Genomic DNA, 17,433 nt, shown 5'->3' with positions numbered 1-17,433 from the left:
TAATGACTCATGCCTGTAACCCCAGCACTGGGCGGAGGTTGGGGTGGGCTAAAACAGGAGAATTGCTATGAGTTTGAAGCAAGCCTGTATTATACAGTGATTTCTAGACCAAACTGGGCTACAGTGTAAGACCCTGTCTTTAAAAAAAAAAAGTTGTTTTTTTTAAATTGTTTCTGTATGTACTTCATATTGAAAAAGAAACTTTTTATCTTTAGCAAGTAGGGCAAGCTCAGGAGTGGTTACTGTTCATTCATTTAGTACAAAAGAAATATTGAATGTTTTTATTGTGTTCTCTAGTTTTATGTTCTGTATCTTTAAGTTTTTTCATTAGAAAAAAAAGCTGGTAGTCGAAATGGTTAAGAAAATGTTCAACATATGAAGTCATGAAGTAAAATTTTATACTCGTAATCAAAATTTGCATTTAGAATTAGATAGAAATAACATTTTTAAATATCTTGTATACTTTAGTAGATGTGAAATTTCATTTCTAAGTTTTGTTTAATAATGATATTTTAAATAATCAACACCAAGATAATGGTGTTTTATATTCCCATAATGAGCTGTAGAGAAAGAAGAAAAGATTTGGTAAGACATAAAACTTTTTTTCAGGGAGAGGTAGAAGAAAAGATGGAAAAAAACTGATAAGACATAAAATCTTTCTTGAGATAGATTTACTATGTGTGTTTGATATACTTGTTGTATAGGCTAGACTCACCTTAAACCCACAGTAATCTTCATTCCTCTACCTCCCAAGTGCTGGTGCTAAAGTATGGGCCACCATCCCAGCTTGTTCATCATTCTTGACCAATGATGCTTATTGAGATTAAAGAACACATTTCCTGTCTTCCAGTAATATAGGTAGAAACAAAGGAATAAATAACATTTGTAATAGTGTCATGTGTCTATAAGCACAAAGTACAACAGGAATATGGAGGATTTAAATAGCCTCAGGGGGTTGGAGAAGTGGCTCAGCGGTTAAGAGCACTGAAGCTCTTCCAGAGGACCTGGGTTCAATTCCCAATGCCCATATGGCAGCTCACAACTGTCTGTAACTCCAGTTCCAGGGGACCTGACACCCTCACACAGACATATATGCAGGCAAAACACTAATGTTCATAAAATAAAAATTAAAAAAAAATTAAATAGACTCAGTGAGTTATGAGGAAGAGAACCTAGTGAAAAGTAGTCAGGAAAGCTTCTTAAAGACGGTGACATCTAAGTTGAGCTTTGATTTTAGAACCAAAAGAAGGAATTACGGCAGGTCAGGAGGGGAGAATACATGAAACTTATAGACATGACCACAGTGTATAAAGATTCAGTGTCATGAGAATACATGGCTTTGGGAATTTTTTTTTAGTTGAGATGGCTGAATTGAGAGGATGCATACATTGGCGTACAAAAGAGTTCCACAATAGCCTGAAATGGAGTATAACAAAGGTTTGTTTATTAGGGGGTAAACTCACAGGAAGAGTAGTGATCTGCAGTCCTCTGTGTGCTCTGGGAACTGAACTGAATCTAGCAGCCAGGAGGCCTGCTTGCGCTTTTCATTTGCATTTATAGTATCGGAGTGGGCCCTTATCTTAAAGGCTGTTGGCCGAAGGAGTTCCCACAGCACACTTAATTGGGAATAGGTAATGAGGGCCTGAGGCCTTGGTATCATGTTAATGAGTTTGTATTTTATTGTAAAGACGTTTAAAAGCCATTGAGTAATACTAAGATGGAAAATAAATCTATTTGATTTGTAGTTTACTTAGAAAAATACCTGAAAGACATATGAAGTTAGGAATTCACAGAATTCTAACCTCCCATTTCTAGTCCAACCCCAAAATATATAAGGTCAAGCTAGTTCTAATGATTCTGGCTTGGGAAACGGGTGTAGAACAGAAACAACATATTCTTTCTAATGGTGATAGAAAGGAAAGAAATGTCAAGGACTTGTACAAACAATAGAGCCACAAATAATAGCTACAATGTATTACAAGTGCAGGTGGCTTATTCAGGTTTCTGTAGGGTTACTAGTTTGAGCAAAATGTCACATGAATAGGCATAGTAATAAATAATAAACTTTATTGTTTTTAATTTATATGTTCAATAAATTGCTAATTTTTAAATGTGACCACAGTTGGCTCTCAGAAATTTTTGAGGGTGTGAAGAAATAGTAATGAAGAACTTAAGGTGCATAAGAGCCTTGAACTCTCAAAGTGTTTTTAAATGTCTTCTTTGATTTCTAGTTACTTTCCATGCAGTAACTATAGGCTTTGAACTCGAGGAACCCAGACTTAACACCTCCTCCTTATAGGTGAGTTTTGTTTGATGGCTTTTAAAAATAAATTTGAATTTATTGCTTACAATATAAAATGAGTAATTTTATATGAAGTTCATTTTTGTGAAAAACAAGAAAAAAAGGTGAACTGGCAAATCAAGGTTCACGTGCTAGTAGTTAACTAGATTTGATTGCACCTGAACATATTTTATTTGCCTCAGTCCTTTCTCTTACCTGGCTGACCTCATAGGCAGTTGATTTGTAACTCCTGTTAACATCTGGTTTATTGAGGTCTTTGAAGAAAGGGGTATTACATAGAAGGAATAATTTAGCACATGGTTGCTAACTCCATAAATGCTAATAGTACTATCAGCTGAATATATGTGTTATTTCATCCCCCAGCATTATGTCATTATTGTCGCATTTTATGAATGACAGCACTAATATCAGAGAAAGAAGTTACAAGTTAGTGACAGAATTGGCTCCCAATTTCTAGACCTAATATCCATTTTATACTATCTTTTCTAGATTTTCCAACCGAACCTTCTAGGCAGTAATTATATTTAATTTAATATTTAATTTATGTGCTTATCAGCAAGAATCCATTTTATAGTGTATTAGAAGATGAAAATACAAAAAGATATGGCTTAGCAATTTTAGATATTTGCACATTTATATATGTAATGCTATTTGATAACATCTATTACTATCGTTTTATTTGCATGTCTAGTTGAGTGGTGTTAGATATCTTATCCTATTATTGATTGTTATAAGTCATTTATAAGTATTAGAAGTTCAAGAGGTTGAGAAGATGACTCAGTGGATATAGTACTCAGTGACCAAGCATGATGACCAGAACCCACATAAAAGCTGGACAGAGTACATACATGTCTAGAATCACTGGAAGCTTATGGGTACACTAGCCTGGTGGATACAGCAGTGAGCAGAAGGAACTTGTCTCAAACTGCTCTACGTATGTGCCTCACGAATACACACACATTATACACATACTCACCAAAGAAAAGAATATTGTTTATTCTGGGATCTTGAATAATTTTGAATATTGAAGTTTAAGTTAAATTGCTTTTTGGAAATGGTAATGCTGAATATGGATGTATTTTAGAGAAGGGTTAAGATTTTTTTTCTTTAGAGAGTAAATGATTTTTTCCCCCAAATGAAGAAAGATATAAGATGATTTATTAAGTATCCTCTTTAAAATTCTGTTTTTAACCGCTTGTAACTTGTTGTATTTTTCTTTAGAATCTGTCAGGTGAACATATATTTTTGCTTTTTAATTTCGTTAAAAGCAATTTATTTTTAAAGAAAATATGTCTCCTCTGAAGATAAATGGTCCTATCAGAGTTCGAAGTATGCAGACTGGAATTACAAAGTGGAAAGAAGGATCCTTTGAAATTGTGGAAAAAGACAATAAAGTCAGTCTAGTAGTTCACTACAACACTGGAGGAATTCCAAGGATGTTTCAGGTATAACATATTTTGATTTGGAGTGGTTCCTTAGTGAGATCCTTTACTAAATAGCCACACTGTCATAGTTTCATAGTTGTAGTAAAGTGGCCCTGAAAGGTTTGGTACTTTTATGTGTTGTTTTATAAATTACTCAGTCGTATTGTTAAGTTTAATAAAGAATAGGAAACAGTCACCATTGTTGCAAAGAAAACTAGTGGGAAAGAACTCAGAGAGGTTTGGGTACCAGATATTAAGCTATTTCAAAAGCCACTTTAACATTCGTGAACAGTGATGCATATCTGTAATCCTAACACTTGAGAGGTAGAGGAAGGAAGATCAGCAGTTTGAGGTTATCTTGAGTCACAAAGCAAGTTTAAGGCCAGCCTGAGCTATATGAAATCCTGTCTCAAAAATAACATGGAACTATAAACTGAACCCCCCCCCCCCCGGAAAAAAAACAGTAATAACAACAGCAAACCCCATTAGGCCATATTTTGAAGGTACACTCCTATGATCCCAGCACTTTAGAGGCTGAGGCAGTAGTTGTAATGCACGTCAATCCGGGCTACCTGGTCAGAATGTTTTTCAGATGAGATTAAGACACATATCACAGAGTGATAGGTCCATGAAGGCCTGTCTGGGAAAATGTGGGACTGAATATGAGCTAAGTGGTAGCTCTTGCCTAATGTGCTCAGAACCTGGGGTTCAGTCTCTGACAACACACACACACACAAATTAGATAATCTTAGCTCATCTTTTTTTCTTTGAAGTAATTGCTAGAACCATTTAATTCCAGCACTCAGGAGGCAGAGGCTTTTTAGTTAAGAGCAGTGTGAGTTTAGAGGCCAGCCTGAAATACATAGTGAGTTCTAGACCAAATAGACTCTATAGTAGGACCTAATCTTAAAAAAAAAAAAAAGAAAAAAAATGACTTAGCAGTTTAAAGCACATACTGATTTTGCAAAGGGCCCCAGGTAAATCCCCAGTATTCATGTGGAAATAGCTCATGACTGCCTATAACTCCAACTTCAGAGACCACAATGTCTTCTGGCTTCCATAGGTGCTGCTACATAACCACATTCAGATATGTATGCATCCATACAATTAAACATGGAAATAAATCTTTTCGCAAAGTTTATATATTTGAGTTAAATTTATCAAGAAAGAGGAAGAAGGAAAGGCAAATGGGAATGTATGAAATTCAGCAATTTTTAGTCTTTGTTGTATAATTTGGGTGAAAAGATAATTTTTTTCTTTTAGCTAAGTCATAACATTAAAAATGTGGTACTACGTCCCAGTGGAACAAAACAAAGTCGCCTAATGTTGACTTTACAAGATAACAGCTTTTTGTCTATTGACAAAGTACCAAGTAAGGAAGCAGAGGAAATGAGGTTGTTTCTAGATGCAGTCCATCAAAACAGACTTCATGCAGGTAAGTACTAATCATCTCATGAGTCTGACATTAATAGATCTAAAAGAACATGATGACTGAAGGTGGGGTGTGTGGCTCATTTGCAGAGCCTACAGTATGCAGGAGACTGTGGAGTCCCTAACAGATCAGCACACAGGAACCAGGCATGGTAGGCATACGTCTAATTCCAACACTCAAATAGAGGCAGGAGGATCAAAGTTCAATGTTTTTCAAGGCCAGCCTGAGCTATATGAGACAAAAATATGATGGCTGTACACCAATTTTTCTGATGAACACTAATGGGGAAATCCTCCACAAAATACTGTTGGGCTAAGTTAAGTGTCACCATAGAATTATGCTAAATTTATTCCTGGAATGTAAAACTAGTGCGGCATGAAAATGAGTTTATATAATGCACCACAATAACAGACTGAAGGACAATGATGAAGCCACATAATCATCTTGGTGAAAAAAAACGACAAGTTTAATATCCTCTCACAGTAAGTACTCTAAATAGACTAGGGAGTAGAAGGAAACTATTTTATGTGATAAAGGCTATGCATGTTATGCCTACAGCTGGCACACTTAGTTGTAGAAATCTGGAAGCCTTTTCTATAAAATCAATGACAAAGTTGAATAATGAAGAAATAAATGGTATTCAATTGAAAAGGAGGAAGTAAATATCTCTGTTCACTGATAACTTTTATCTGAGTTTTTTCCAGTTAAATATAACACAAACAGAATGGAGTTGTAGCTCTAATGGAACAGGTACTTAGCATGCACAAGGTCTTGTACTGACTCCCTCCACAGAGAATGAAGATGTGGCAGTATGAATTTTCTTATGTTTACTTGATATATTACACCATTCTTATACGTTAAGGTTTTTGTAGTTTTCTGTTTAATAGCTAGCTATTCATATGTTTATGCCACCAATCTTGAATTACGTTAACTTGAGTATTTACAAAGAAATGTGGCATAATGGCAAATGCCTGCTGTCCCAGCAGCTAGGAAGCTAAGGCTAGGAGACTGTTTAAAGCCAGTCTGTCTGTTCAACCCTGTTGAGAAAAGGACAGGAGAGAAAGAACAGGGGAAGGAGGTGTACAACAGTGGCACATACACTTGAACTGTAGCACTTGACACTTGAGAGGCTAATGGCAGTAGGATTTTGAGTTTGAAGCTAGCCTGGGCTAAGTAGCAAAACCCTGTCTCAAAAAAGCACTTGAATATATCACTTTTTTCAAATCTTAAACAATGGTATTGATCTATATTTCTTTTTTTTTAAGTCTACCATAGCCATCATGTTTATTAATTAATTAATTAAATGACAGTCCCCTCCCACCCCCCCAGACAGTGTTTCTCTGTATAACAGCTTTAACTGTCCTGAACTAGCTCTGTAGACCAGGCTGGCCTCGAACTCACAGAGATCCACCTGCCTCTGCCTCCTAAGTGCTGGGATTAAAGGCGTGCCCACCACTGCCTGGTTTAGAAAATAATATTTTTTAAGTAAAAAGTATACTTGTTACTTTATCTGATGCTTTCTTGACATTGGTATAAGTATTCATGCCCTAGATACAGCGATTTACTCTTCCATACTACTAATTATAAAATACTTTTTGTCTTGTACATTTTTATGCTGTTAAGTGGCTACCTCTTGTTACTTATTCTTTTATTAGAGCTCTTATCCCTAAATGTTACTGTGTATCTCAGCTGCACAATCTGGCAGAGGGAATTGGCTATTACTTCCATTTCTATATTGTTTAACAGCAATGATGATGAATATTTTTATTAAATTAAGTGGTTCATTTTTGTCCACCAGCTATGAAACCTTCTCAAGGGTCTGGTAGTTTTGGAGCTTTTCTGGGCAGCAGGGCCTCTCAGAAGGAAACTAACAGACACCTTTCTTACTCAGACAGTCAGGTATGTTCATATGAATCTCTGGCTTCTTAAAAACGCATTTAGCATTGATGCATTAAGTAGTTACATGGTGTGGAATTTAGATAATGATCTCTAATGTAGCAATGTCACAGTGATGCTTCAACAATAGCTGACCTTTGTCCTTTTGGCTACCTCTACCTCTTTGTTTTTCTAAAAACAGTTTTTAAGTATTACCACAATTTTACCTTTATTTCTCTCCCTCTTCTTTATTTCTCAGACATAGTTTCTCTGTGTTAGCCCTAGCTGTCCTGGAACTTGGTCTGTAGACCAAGGCATTCTCAGAGATCTGCCTGCCTCTGCCTCCCATGTGCTGGGATTAAAGGTATATACTACAACCAATTTCTGTCTTATATTTCAATTTTATCTTTTTACATAGTTTTACTTAGCCTTTACTAGATGGTCCATGATCATCAGAATGAACCATAGTAATTTTTAGAACCAAGGATGTCTTGTTAAAAATCAAGCATGAAAAGCTGGGCAGTGGTGGCGCACGCTTTTAATCTCAGTACTCAGGAGGCAGAGGCAGGCAGATTTCTGTGAGTTCAAGACCAGCCTGGTCTACAAGAGCCAGTTCCAGGACAGCCAGGGCTGTTATACAGAGAAGCCTTGTCTTGAAAAATAAAACAAAACAAAAAAGCCAGCATGTAGTACTGCCACTTACAGACATTGGTCATTGATTGGTGAAGCTCAAGTTTCCTGAGCCTAAATACCTATCTATATAATGGAGACAGCACCAACATCTTCTGAGATAGTACACATAAAAGGGGCTGCTGGCTGTGTGCTGTAGTACTAGAAACAGCCTCAGGATGTTTGTTGCTATTTCTTTGATGCCTTTATATCTGTTGTGCATGAACTTTGGCTTTATACTATATGACACCAAACTATTTTAGTGATATCTTCCCTTTGCTTTGAAAAAAGTTTTTATTTGTAATATTGAGCAAGCTGAGAGACTTGGTGTATACAAGTAAATAATCTTACTGCAGTTTAGCAATTGTTGTCTCTTTTAATTGGTTTGCAAAGGAAAGCCAGGCATAAAATCAGAAACTTCAAAGTTATTCTGTAAATATATTTGTACAGAGATGTTATTGCTTAGGTAATTCTTACTTGGTTGAACGATAATTAAGAGCTAAATGACTTTTCGATTCTTTCCATGGTTTTGCTTTCATAGTAACTTTTTTTTTATATTTGTGCATGTGTGTTTGTATGCAGCTGCATGCATCCCACAGAGCATGTATAGACATCAGAGGACAATTTTGTAGCGTTTGTTCTCTACTTCACTTTTGCATGCTTCTCAGAATTGGTTCAGATCATCAGGCTAACTTAGCAAGTGCTTTTAGCCCCCTGAATCATCTCATCAGCCCCAAGAGTTTCAAGTTTATAAGAATACTATGGGAGAGTTAGATGTGAATTTATATCTCTATAATCCTGTCACTTAAGGCTGGGGCACAAAAAAATGGTGAGTTTTAGGCTAGCTGGGACTGCAAAGCAAGATTCCTTCTCAAAATCACAGATAGATAGATGATAGATAGATAGATAGATAGATAGATAGATAGATAGATAGATAGCCACAAGAAAAGATAGATACTACAAACTCAATTTCTCACACTTGAGTATATCAGATTCTCTGCAGAGGTATTTTATTTTGTTTGTTTTTTGTTTTTCATTTTGCATACTACTCCCAGTTGTCCACACCCCCAGAGAACTTTCTTAACCCCCCATAAGAACTGGTGGTATTATGGGCTGGAGTGATGGTTCAGTGGCTAAGAGCACTGGCTGCTCTTCAGAGGACCCAGATTTAATTCCCAGCACCCACATGGCAGCTCACAAGTGTCAGTAACTCCAGTTGCATGTGATCTGACATTCTTACACAGACATAATTGCAGGTGAAACACCAACTCACAGGAAATAAAATAAATTTTTAAAAACCTTATTTATAGCTGGACTGGGGATATAGCTCAGTTGATAGAAGGCTTGTCTGGAATACTTGAAACCTTGTGTTTGGTCCTTCAAACCACATAAGCCAGACATAGTGATGCATGTTTTTAACCTAGCACTTAAGAAGTGGTGGCTGGAAGACCAGTTCTAGATAGGTTATCCTCTGTGCTTAGTAAGTTTGAGGTCGTCCTGAAGTTTATATGTGATACTGTTTCAAACAAAATGTGTTTTCACTTCAAAGATTTAACTGTCTTACATTTTATTTTTATAGGCCTCTTCAAAAAGAGGAAGTTTAGAAACTAAAGATGATATTCCATTTCGAAAAGTTCTTGGCAACCCCAGTAGAGGATCAATTAAGACAGTAGCCGGAAGTGGAATGGCTGTTAGCCGGACGATTCCTTCTTTGTCGCTGACATCAACACCTCTTAGATCAGGATTATTAGAAAACCGGTAGGAAAGACTGAACCTGTTTGTAAATTTCTTTTGGGACTTTTAGGAATTCAAGGAGAAAAAAAGCAGCAAATATAAAACATACTTTTCATGTATAATTAATTAAAAAGATTTATCTTCAGTTTATGTCAGTGACATGCGTTGAACAGGTAGACAAACCAGTATATTAAGTAGAATGTAAAGAATCAGGCTATTATAGTCTTATTTCCTATCTTTGAGTAGGTTTTTAATTTTTTGTCTAGGTGTGGATGGAAGTGCATATATAAATGCACTTGTACATTTGTGTGTGTGTGGGTGTGTGTGGGTGTAGGCCACAGGGGGATGCTGTCTACCCCTTCTTTTGAGAAAGGGTTTCTCAATGGGTTGGAACTTACTTGGAAGCCCCAGGGACCTTCCCAGCACGGGATTGTAGGTGCACATCATCACATCCAGCTTTTTGTGTGATTCCCGGGGTTCAAACTTAGATCTTGTGCTTGCAAATCAAGCACTTTACTGATTTTAGTTTTCTTCCTAGCCCTGGTTTATGATTTTTGATGGTATGAATTATGGCTTTTTAAAAGTAGTCTTTTTTTTAAATCTGTTCTCCTTAGCACTGAAAAGAGGAAAAGAATGTTATCTGGCTCAGAGCTAACTGAAGATTATCCTAAGGAAAATGATTCGTCATCGTAAGTTGCTTTAAGAGTCTTTGTGGCACTTGACCAGTACTTTTTTGTTTTGTTTTTTTTGTTTTTTTTTTTTTTTGATTTTTTCGAGACAGGGTTTCTCTGTGGTTTTGGAGCCTGTCCGGGAACTAGCTCTTGTAGACCAGGCTGGTCTCGAACTCACAGAGATCCGCCTGCCTCTGCCTCCCAAGTGCTGGGATTAAAGGCATGCGCCACCACCGCCCGGCTTGACCAGTACTTTTTAAATCAATTGTTCAAACTCCTAGGGAAAATTTGCCTTGCAACAATATTCAATTTGTGATAATTCCAATTATAGAAGAATAGAATTTAAGATGTGTTGGTGACAGTAGAGCAGAGATTTCATCAGGTGAAGGCGTAAGTCACAAACAATGCCACACCAACTTGGGATTATGATTAATAGGGTGATATTTATTTAAAGGGGAAAAAACTTACAGATCACTGTCAGCCCTCTGCGTAACCAGGAAGGAAGTCAAGTCACCGGCGGAGCAGGAAGTGAAGAGAGCGAGGAGAGGGAAGTGGCCGCTTTTTTAAAGGGAGAGAGACCACACCCCAAGGGGCTGGTATCTCAGCGGCGATAGGCTGGAGGAGTGGGAGGACCTCCCGTAACACCTCCCCCTTCTGTTTAAATAAGAGAGTTCTAAACCTACTATGAAATTATATACAATAAGTACAAATATCCTATTCTAACTAGCTTAGGTCTTGTATAATAAATAACTTGGCCAAGTCATGAGAGAAAAGTAACTACATCTATATAGTCTTCAACCCCATCGAAGATCTGAGAAGGGAAATAATGTTACCTGGTTAATTAGGAAGTTCAGTAAAACAACTTCCAAAACATGCAACAAATCACAGAGACAACTAGCTACCTAGGCAATCACCCAAAGTCACATTAGCAGCGTTGAAGCAACCAACTTTGGCTAAGGCCTAACATAACTGACACACCATTTTCAAAGGCAAGCAACTTTTCAAAACTATCTTACCCTGTCTTGGCAGGATAAGACAGCCCTGTTTTATCCATTGATGCACGCTCTGTATCTTTGTCAGTGGTTGAGGTATGGGCATTTCTTTGCCCCAAGGCCAGTTCTGCCAAAAGGAAAGGCTCCAGGTGGAGTGTCTTTGGTGCTCAACATTCTCTCGGGAATAGAGTGGTGTTGCCAGGAGCAATTGTGTCTCACTACCACAAAACTCTGAGTTGGATTAAAGGCCATTTTCTACAGCTCTTTGAAGAAGTTGAAGACTATCTATCTATACTGAGTATAATCTCTATATATCTAAAGAACCTGATTAGTCTAATTATAAATGACAAACTTAGATGACTATTAGTCTATATAATTCTCAATATCTGTCTAACTTAAAGATTAAGACAATAAACAACTGTGAAACAAATGAGGACAATGACCTCCAAATATAAGCAATGTACAAATATACATTGCAGTAGGTAAATATATATCAATACACAAACATTATATAAGTATCTTAATCAGAGGTAGAAATGTACACAGCAATATGGTAAATATATACAATACAATATATGTCAATACATAAAAATGTTTTAAACAGAGGTAGAAACATGAATGCATACAATAGTCAATACAATTTAACTTTGTATCAATATACAAGAATCTATATCAATATATTTGTCTAACAACAGTAACTCACAATTACAAATCTATTATCCCATCATCCCTCTTTTTTTTTTTTTTTTTCAAAATGATCCCTGAGCTTATAAAATTCCTCCCCCAACCCTCAATCGTATACTAATTATAATCAACCCCTAAATGATGTCCCTAAACCCAAGGGCAAACTTTACTGGGAGAGGGGACGTCGTCCTCTAGAATTACTTCCAGCTGTCATGGGGGCGACGTTCTTTCTGGGGGATCCTGTGAAAGTAAAATGATGGTTAAATTTCAAGATCAATGTCTTTTAAAATTGCCAATAGTCTCTGAGTATTTTGTGCAGGTCTGGCCAAAATGTTGTATAAGATGTGCACCATTTCAGCTAACCAAGTTGGAACTGTCTTGTGCAGCTGGTATCCAAAGCAGGTCTTGTTGTAGCGCTATCGGTATCATGACGTCATATCAACCAGGTGGAGTTGTTGTTATGGGGCCCCATCTTCTTCCTGGAAACTTCAAATGTCACTTCAGGAAAAACTCATTGTTCATTATGAAAAACTTAAGCATTAATCATATAGACATATATATATATATATTCAATGAAAGACATGATAGATATATTCAATGAAAAGTATGATAGATATGAAGAAAAGCAAAGATGTTTTCTAAACTCATATTTCTTTCTGTCCCACATCATGGCTCTTGACATGAGACAGAAACTCCAGAAACTCTGGGTTTTTCTCTTACTAACAGGCTTGGAATTGGAGAGGGACTGAGCCAGAGTCCAACTTCAAAACCAGCTTTATAAATTTAGAAATATGGTTTAATATTACTTACACAGCCCATTCAGTTTTCTTGATATTTCCTATCTGGCAGGTATTTTTCCATCTGTCAGTATCCAAACATCCAGGGTCCCTTGAATTTTTCAAAGATGAGTGTTTTCCTGTGGAGATAAGAACAGAACCCTGCCCCCATTCTATATGTTTTTCTTACCACCTGTATGAATATCATCATTGTGGATAAGTTGTCATTTCTCCTTTCCAAGAGGTTTCTCCTCTTCAAATCGAAACTTTATTAATTTTGATGGTATCCACAATTTTTCTTCTCCTGTGGAAACAAGAGCAAAACCCCTTCCCCAACGTAGCACATCTCCTGGCTTCCATTGAGAGGTCAGCACATCTTTGAAATAAATCGGTTGATTTAGTTCAGCAGACTTTTCCATTATCCAATGTCTCTCTGCTGCTGTCGTTCCTTTCTCATTAGCGTTAAGAAAATTCAAGGTTAATAAAGCATTATGTAATCTATTTCTGGGGGTATTTTCGGTCCCTTTCTGTTTGTTCAGCATATCCTTTATGGTACGATTTGATCTTTCTATAACTGCCTGACCTGTAGGATTATTTGGTATACCTGTAATATGTTTTATATTATAATAATCAAAAAAGCGTTTCATTTTCTTAGATACATATGCTGGACCATTATCTGTCTTTATTTGCGCAGGTATACCCATGATGGCCATAACTTCCAATAAATGTGTGATTACTGAATCAGCCTTTTCTGAGCTCAGGGCAGTAGCCCATTGAAAACCTGAATACGTGTCTATGGTGTGGTGTACATATTTTAATTTACCAAATTCTATAAAGTGGAACACATCCATCTGCCAGATTTCATTTCTCTTAGTGCCCTTTGGGTTACTCCCTGCAGGCAACGGTGTTTGATTATAGAAAGAACAAGTAGGACATCTCTTTATAATGTCCTTAGCTTGTTGCCAAGTAATGGAAAATTCTTTCTTTAGGCCTTTACTATTGACATGATGCTTCTTATGAAATTCTGAGGCCTGCAACACACTTCCAATCAATAATTGATCAATCTCAGCGTTGCCTTGGGCTAGAGGACCAGGCAGACCTGTATGGGACCGGATGTGTGTTATGTACATCGGACAAAGCCTGTTCCTGATTATGTCTTGTACCTGGATAAACAATGAAGTCAACTCTGTGTCATCTGGTATAAATTCAGCGGTTTCAATATGCAAGATAACTCTTTCTGCATATTGTGAATCTGTAACTATATTAAGAGGTTCTTTAAAATCCCTTAGCACCATAAGAATGGCATATAATTCTGCCTTCTGGACAGAATTATAAGGGCTTTGTTCCACCTTACTCAATTCATCTGACTTGTAACCTGCTTTCCCTGATTTATTTGCATCAGTATAGAACGTACGGGCTCCAGTTATTGGAGCATCACGTACAATTCTAGGAAGAATCCAAGAAGTTCTTTTTATGAGGTTAAGTCTACCACTTTTGGGATAGTTGCTATTAATTTCTCCCAAAAAATTAGCACAAGCTCTTTGCCACGGTTCATTGTCTTCCCATAACTTTTTTATTTCTTCAGTAGTAAAAGGCACTATAATTTCTGCTGGGTCTATACCTGCTAGTTGACGAAGTCTCAGCTTACCTTTTATAATTAATTCAGAGACTTTTTCCACATAAGTTTTTAATTTTTTACTTGGTTTATTAGGTATAAATATCCACTCTAAAATAATATCTTCCCTCTGCATTAGAATCCCTGTAGGAGAAATTCTGGAAGGCAATATGACTAGGATGCAGCTAAGATTTGGGTTCACCCTATCCACATGTGACTCCTGTAATTTTTCCTCAATCATTGTCAGTTCCTTTTCTGCTTCAGCTGTCAGTTCTCTTGGACTATTCAAATCTTTATCACCATCTAAGGTTTTGTTTAAATGAACTATTAGATCAGGTGTTATCCCAACAGCTGGTCGTAGACTGGAAATGTCTCCTAACAATCTTTGGAAGTCATTAAGAGTCTTTAACCGGTCTCTCCTAATTTGTGCCTTTTGCGTTTTAATTTTCTCTAACCCTATTCTGTAACCTAGGTAATTAATAGAATTTCCTCTTTGAATCTTTTCAGGGGCAATTTGTAATCCCCACCTAGGCAAGACTTTCTTTACTTCTTCAAACATCCTTTCTAAAGTATCTTTATTTGGATCAGATAACAAGATGTCATCCATGTAATGATAAATAATGGACTTGGGGAATTGTTTACGAATTATTTCCAATGGCTTACTTACAAAATATTGGCACAGTGTAGGACTATTGAGCATACCCTGTGGGAGGACAGTCCATTGATATCTCCTATTGGGCTGAGAATTATTATAAGTAGGCACTGTGAAGGCAAATTTTTCTCTATCCTTTTCTTGTAACGGTATAGTGAAAAAACAATCTTTCAAATCAATAACTATAAGAGGCCATCCTTTTGGTAACAGAGAAGGCAAAGGAATTCCAGATTGTAGTGAGCCCATAGGTTGAATTACTTTGTTGACAGCTCTTAGATCTGTCACCATTCTCCATTTACCAGATTTCTTTTTTACAACAAACACAGGAGAATTCCAAGGGCTGGTTGATTCTTCAATGTGGTGAGCATCTAGTTGCTCCTGCACCAGCTGTTCCAATGCCTGTAGTTTATCTTCAGCTAGAGGCCACTGTTTGATCCATATTGGCTTCTCAGTTAGCCATTTTAAAGGTAGGGCTGTTGGTACCTCTAAAGGTTTGGTATTTGCTGTATGTTCTTGTACAGCCTGAATGGCTGGTGACCTTTTTCCATAATACCTCATCATATACTTCCCAGAATTATGAGTTCCTGGAAATACAGGAATGTTAATCTGGGTATTCCATTGCTGTAGCAGGTCACGGCCCCATAAATTTATGGCAATATTGGCTATATATGGCCTTAGTCTTCCTATTTGCCCTTCGGGCCCTATGCATTCAACCCATCTTGTGCTTTGTTTTACACGAGATAGGGTTCCAATTCCCAGGAACTGAACATCTACCTCTTGAAGAGGCCAATTCGGATGCCAAGATTCTGGGGTAATGATACTTACATCCGCACCTGTGTCTAATAAGCCTTCAATAAAAGTGCCATTTATACAGACTCTTAGCTTTGGTCTTTGATCATTAATAGAAGTCTGCCAAAATATACGTTTACTCTGTCCAACTGGGTTTTTTGACTCATCCTCCACATGGATTTCATCATTTAGACCAGTATTACTTTTTACAGCAGAAATTGGAGCTTTTAATTTTCTTGGTGAGGCACGTTCTCCACTGTGACTGGGAATGACTGGGCCACTGTTGGCTTGGGGGCCTGCGAGAGGCCCCTCAAGGAGTTTCCCGACGGTATCCGGTTGCCTTGTTTGTCTGTTGTTGACCTGCATTCATTGGACCAATGTCGGCCTTTACCGCATCTCCTACATATACCTGAAGGCCTAGGTCTCCTATCTTTGTCATTCCCAGAGGAGATAATATTCCTAGAAATTCTGTGCCTGCAATCCCTTTTCAGATGTCCTAATTTACCACAATTAAAACACCTGGCAGTTTGATGTCTCCTCATTGCTGTGGAAATCGCTTCTCCTACCCAAGATTCATCGTTATAGCTAAACGTCTCAACATTCATCGTATGCTGAATCCATTCATCCATAGGTGCTGATCTAGACTTTAAAGGCCCAATTATCTTTTTGCATTCTATGTTTGCATTCTCAAAAGCTAGAGATTCAAGAAGTATTCGTCTAGCTTCTGGGTCTGTTACCCCTATGTCCAGAGCCTTAATTAATCTTTGCAAAAAGTCAATAAAGGGTTCTCTCTGTCCCTGCCTAATTCTGGTATATGATTCAACCCTTTTTGCTGGATCTTGTATCCTATTCCAAGCATTTAAAGCTGCTTGGTGACATAGACACAGTACTTCATCATCATAAAGAGCTTGGACCTGTGGATCAGCATATTCTCCTGCACCAAGAATTTGATCTTGGGAAACCTCAATACCTTTTGCTCTTCCTTGCTGTTCCATATGTTTGGATTCTTCTCTAAAATAAATTCCAAACATCAAGGAAGGTCCATTATCTAAAACTGCAGACACTAACTGATGGAAATCATGGGGGGTAGCTCTAGCATTAGAAGCCCAAGTCCTTATCATTTCCTTTACGTATGCAGAGTGCAAGCCAAAATTAACAATAGCTTGCTTAATTTCTTTTAGATCATTCATTGCTATTGGCGTCCATCTAGCTTCTCTGACTCCCTTTGAGCCTTTAGAAGTTGACGCTTTGTCAGAATTAAGTATAGGGTATGCTGCTAAAACCTTTGGTAAGCCAGTTCTAATAGCTGGTGTTGGCATTGTATCCTGTCCTTGTACCTTATTACTCTGTTCACCAGCTCCAATCATTTCTTCAATCATTTCAAGTCTTCTTATTATTGTCTTTATTATTGTCTCTTTTGAATCCTGAATCTCCTGACCTGCATGAGTTTCTAGTAAAGATTGTATGGTTCTTAGGAGTGCCATGATCTTCCTAAATGATAGAATATTCAAAAGAATACTGAAACCTAGTAACCAGTAAATTAAGTTATCCCCATAGTCATATAAACCTTGCATGATATAACCCATTGTATTGGTAACCAGAACAGTAAAATTCGCGTTGGAAACGAGAACTGCCATATTACCTATTATCCAGCAGGTGGCGCTGTTGCCAAGTCTCGACGAAAACACGGTCCTGTTTCAGAGTCCGCCTAGTATTTGTTAAAAACTGGAAAATGTAAGTTGCTCAACAAAGTAAATGTAATTAAATCAATTCCAGAGATGGAACCAGAAACCTAGAATCCAGGGGTAGAGAAGAGCA

The 17,433-nt window shown here is 37.3% G+C and overlaps 1 protein-coding gene across 6 annotated transcripts in view; it reads left to right on the top strand.

Annotated features, from left to right (window-relative positions):
• Usp37 (ubiquitin specific peptidase 37) overlaps positions 1–17,433 on the top strand; it is a 75,538-nt gene that overhangs the window by 5,712 nt on the left and 52,393 nt on the right. For 3 of the 6 annotated variants that reach the window (XM_075951573.1, XM_075951571.1, XM_075951575.1), the window contains exons 3-8: positions 2,232–2,299; positions 3,524–3,747; positions 4,990–5,161; positions 6,957–7,057; positions 9,282–9,460; positions 10,051–10,125. In XM_075951573.1, coding sequence (XP_075807688.1) covers positions 3,592–3,747; positions 4,990–5,161; positions 6,957–7,057; positions 9,282–9,460; positions 10,051–10,125 — 683 coding nt within the window. In that variant the 5' untranslated portion in view covers positions 2,232–2,299; positions 3,524–3,591. The remainder of the gene's footprint in view (positions 1–2,231; positions 2,300–3,523; positions 3,748–4,989; positions 5,162–6,956; positions 7,058–9,281; positions 9,461–10,050; positions 10,126–17,433) is intronic. The other 3 variants (XM_075951574.1, XM_075951572.1, XM_075951570.1) reach the window with 2 other exon arrangements.

This window comes from Microtus pennsylvanicus, chromosome 17 (genome assembly GCF_037038515.1).
Source record: "Microtus pennsylvanicus isolate mMicPen1 chromosome 17, mMicPen1.hap1, whole genome shotgun sequence".
Lineage (NCBI taxonomy): Eukaryota > Metazoa > Chordata > Mammalia > Rodentia > Cricetidae > Microtus > Microtus pennsylvanicus.
This window is presented reverse-complemented; position numbering and strand designations above follow the sequence as displayed.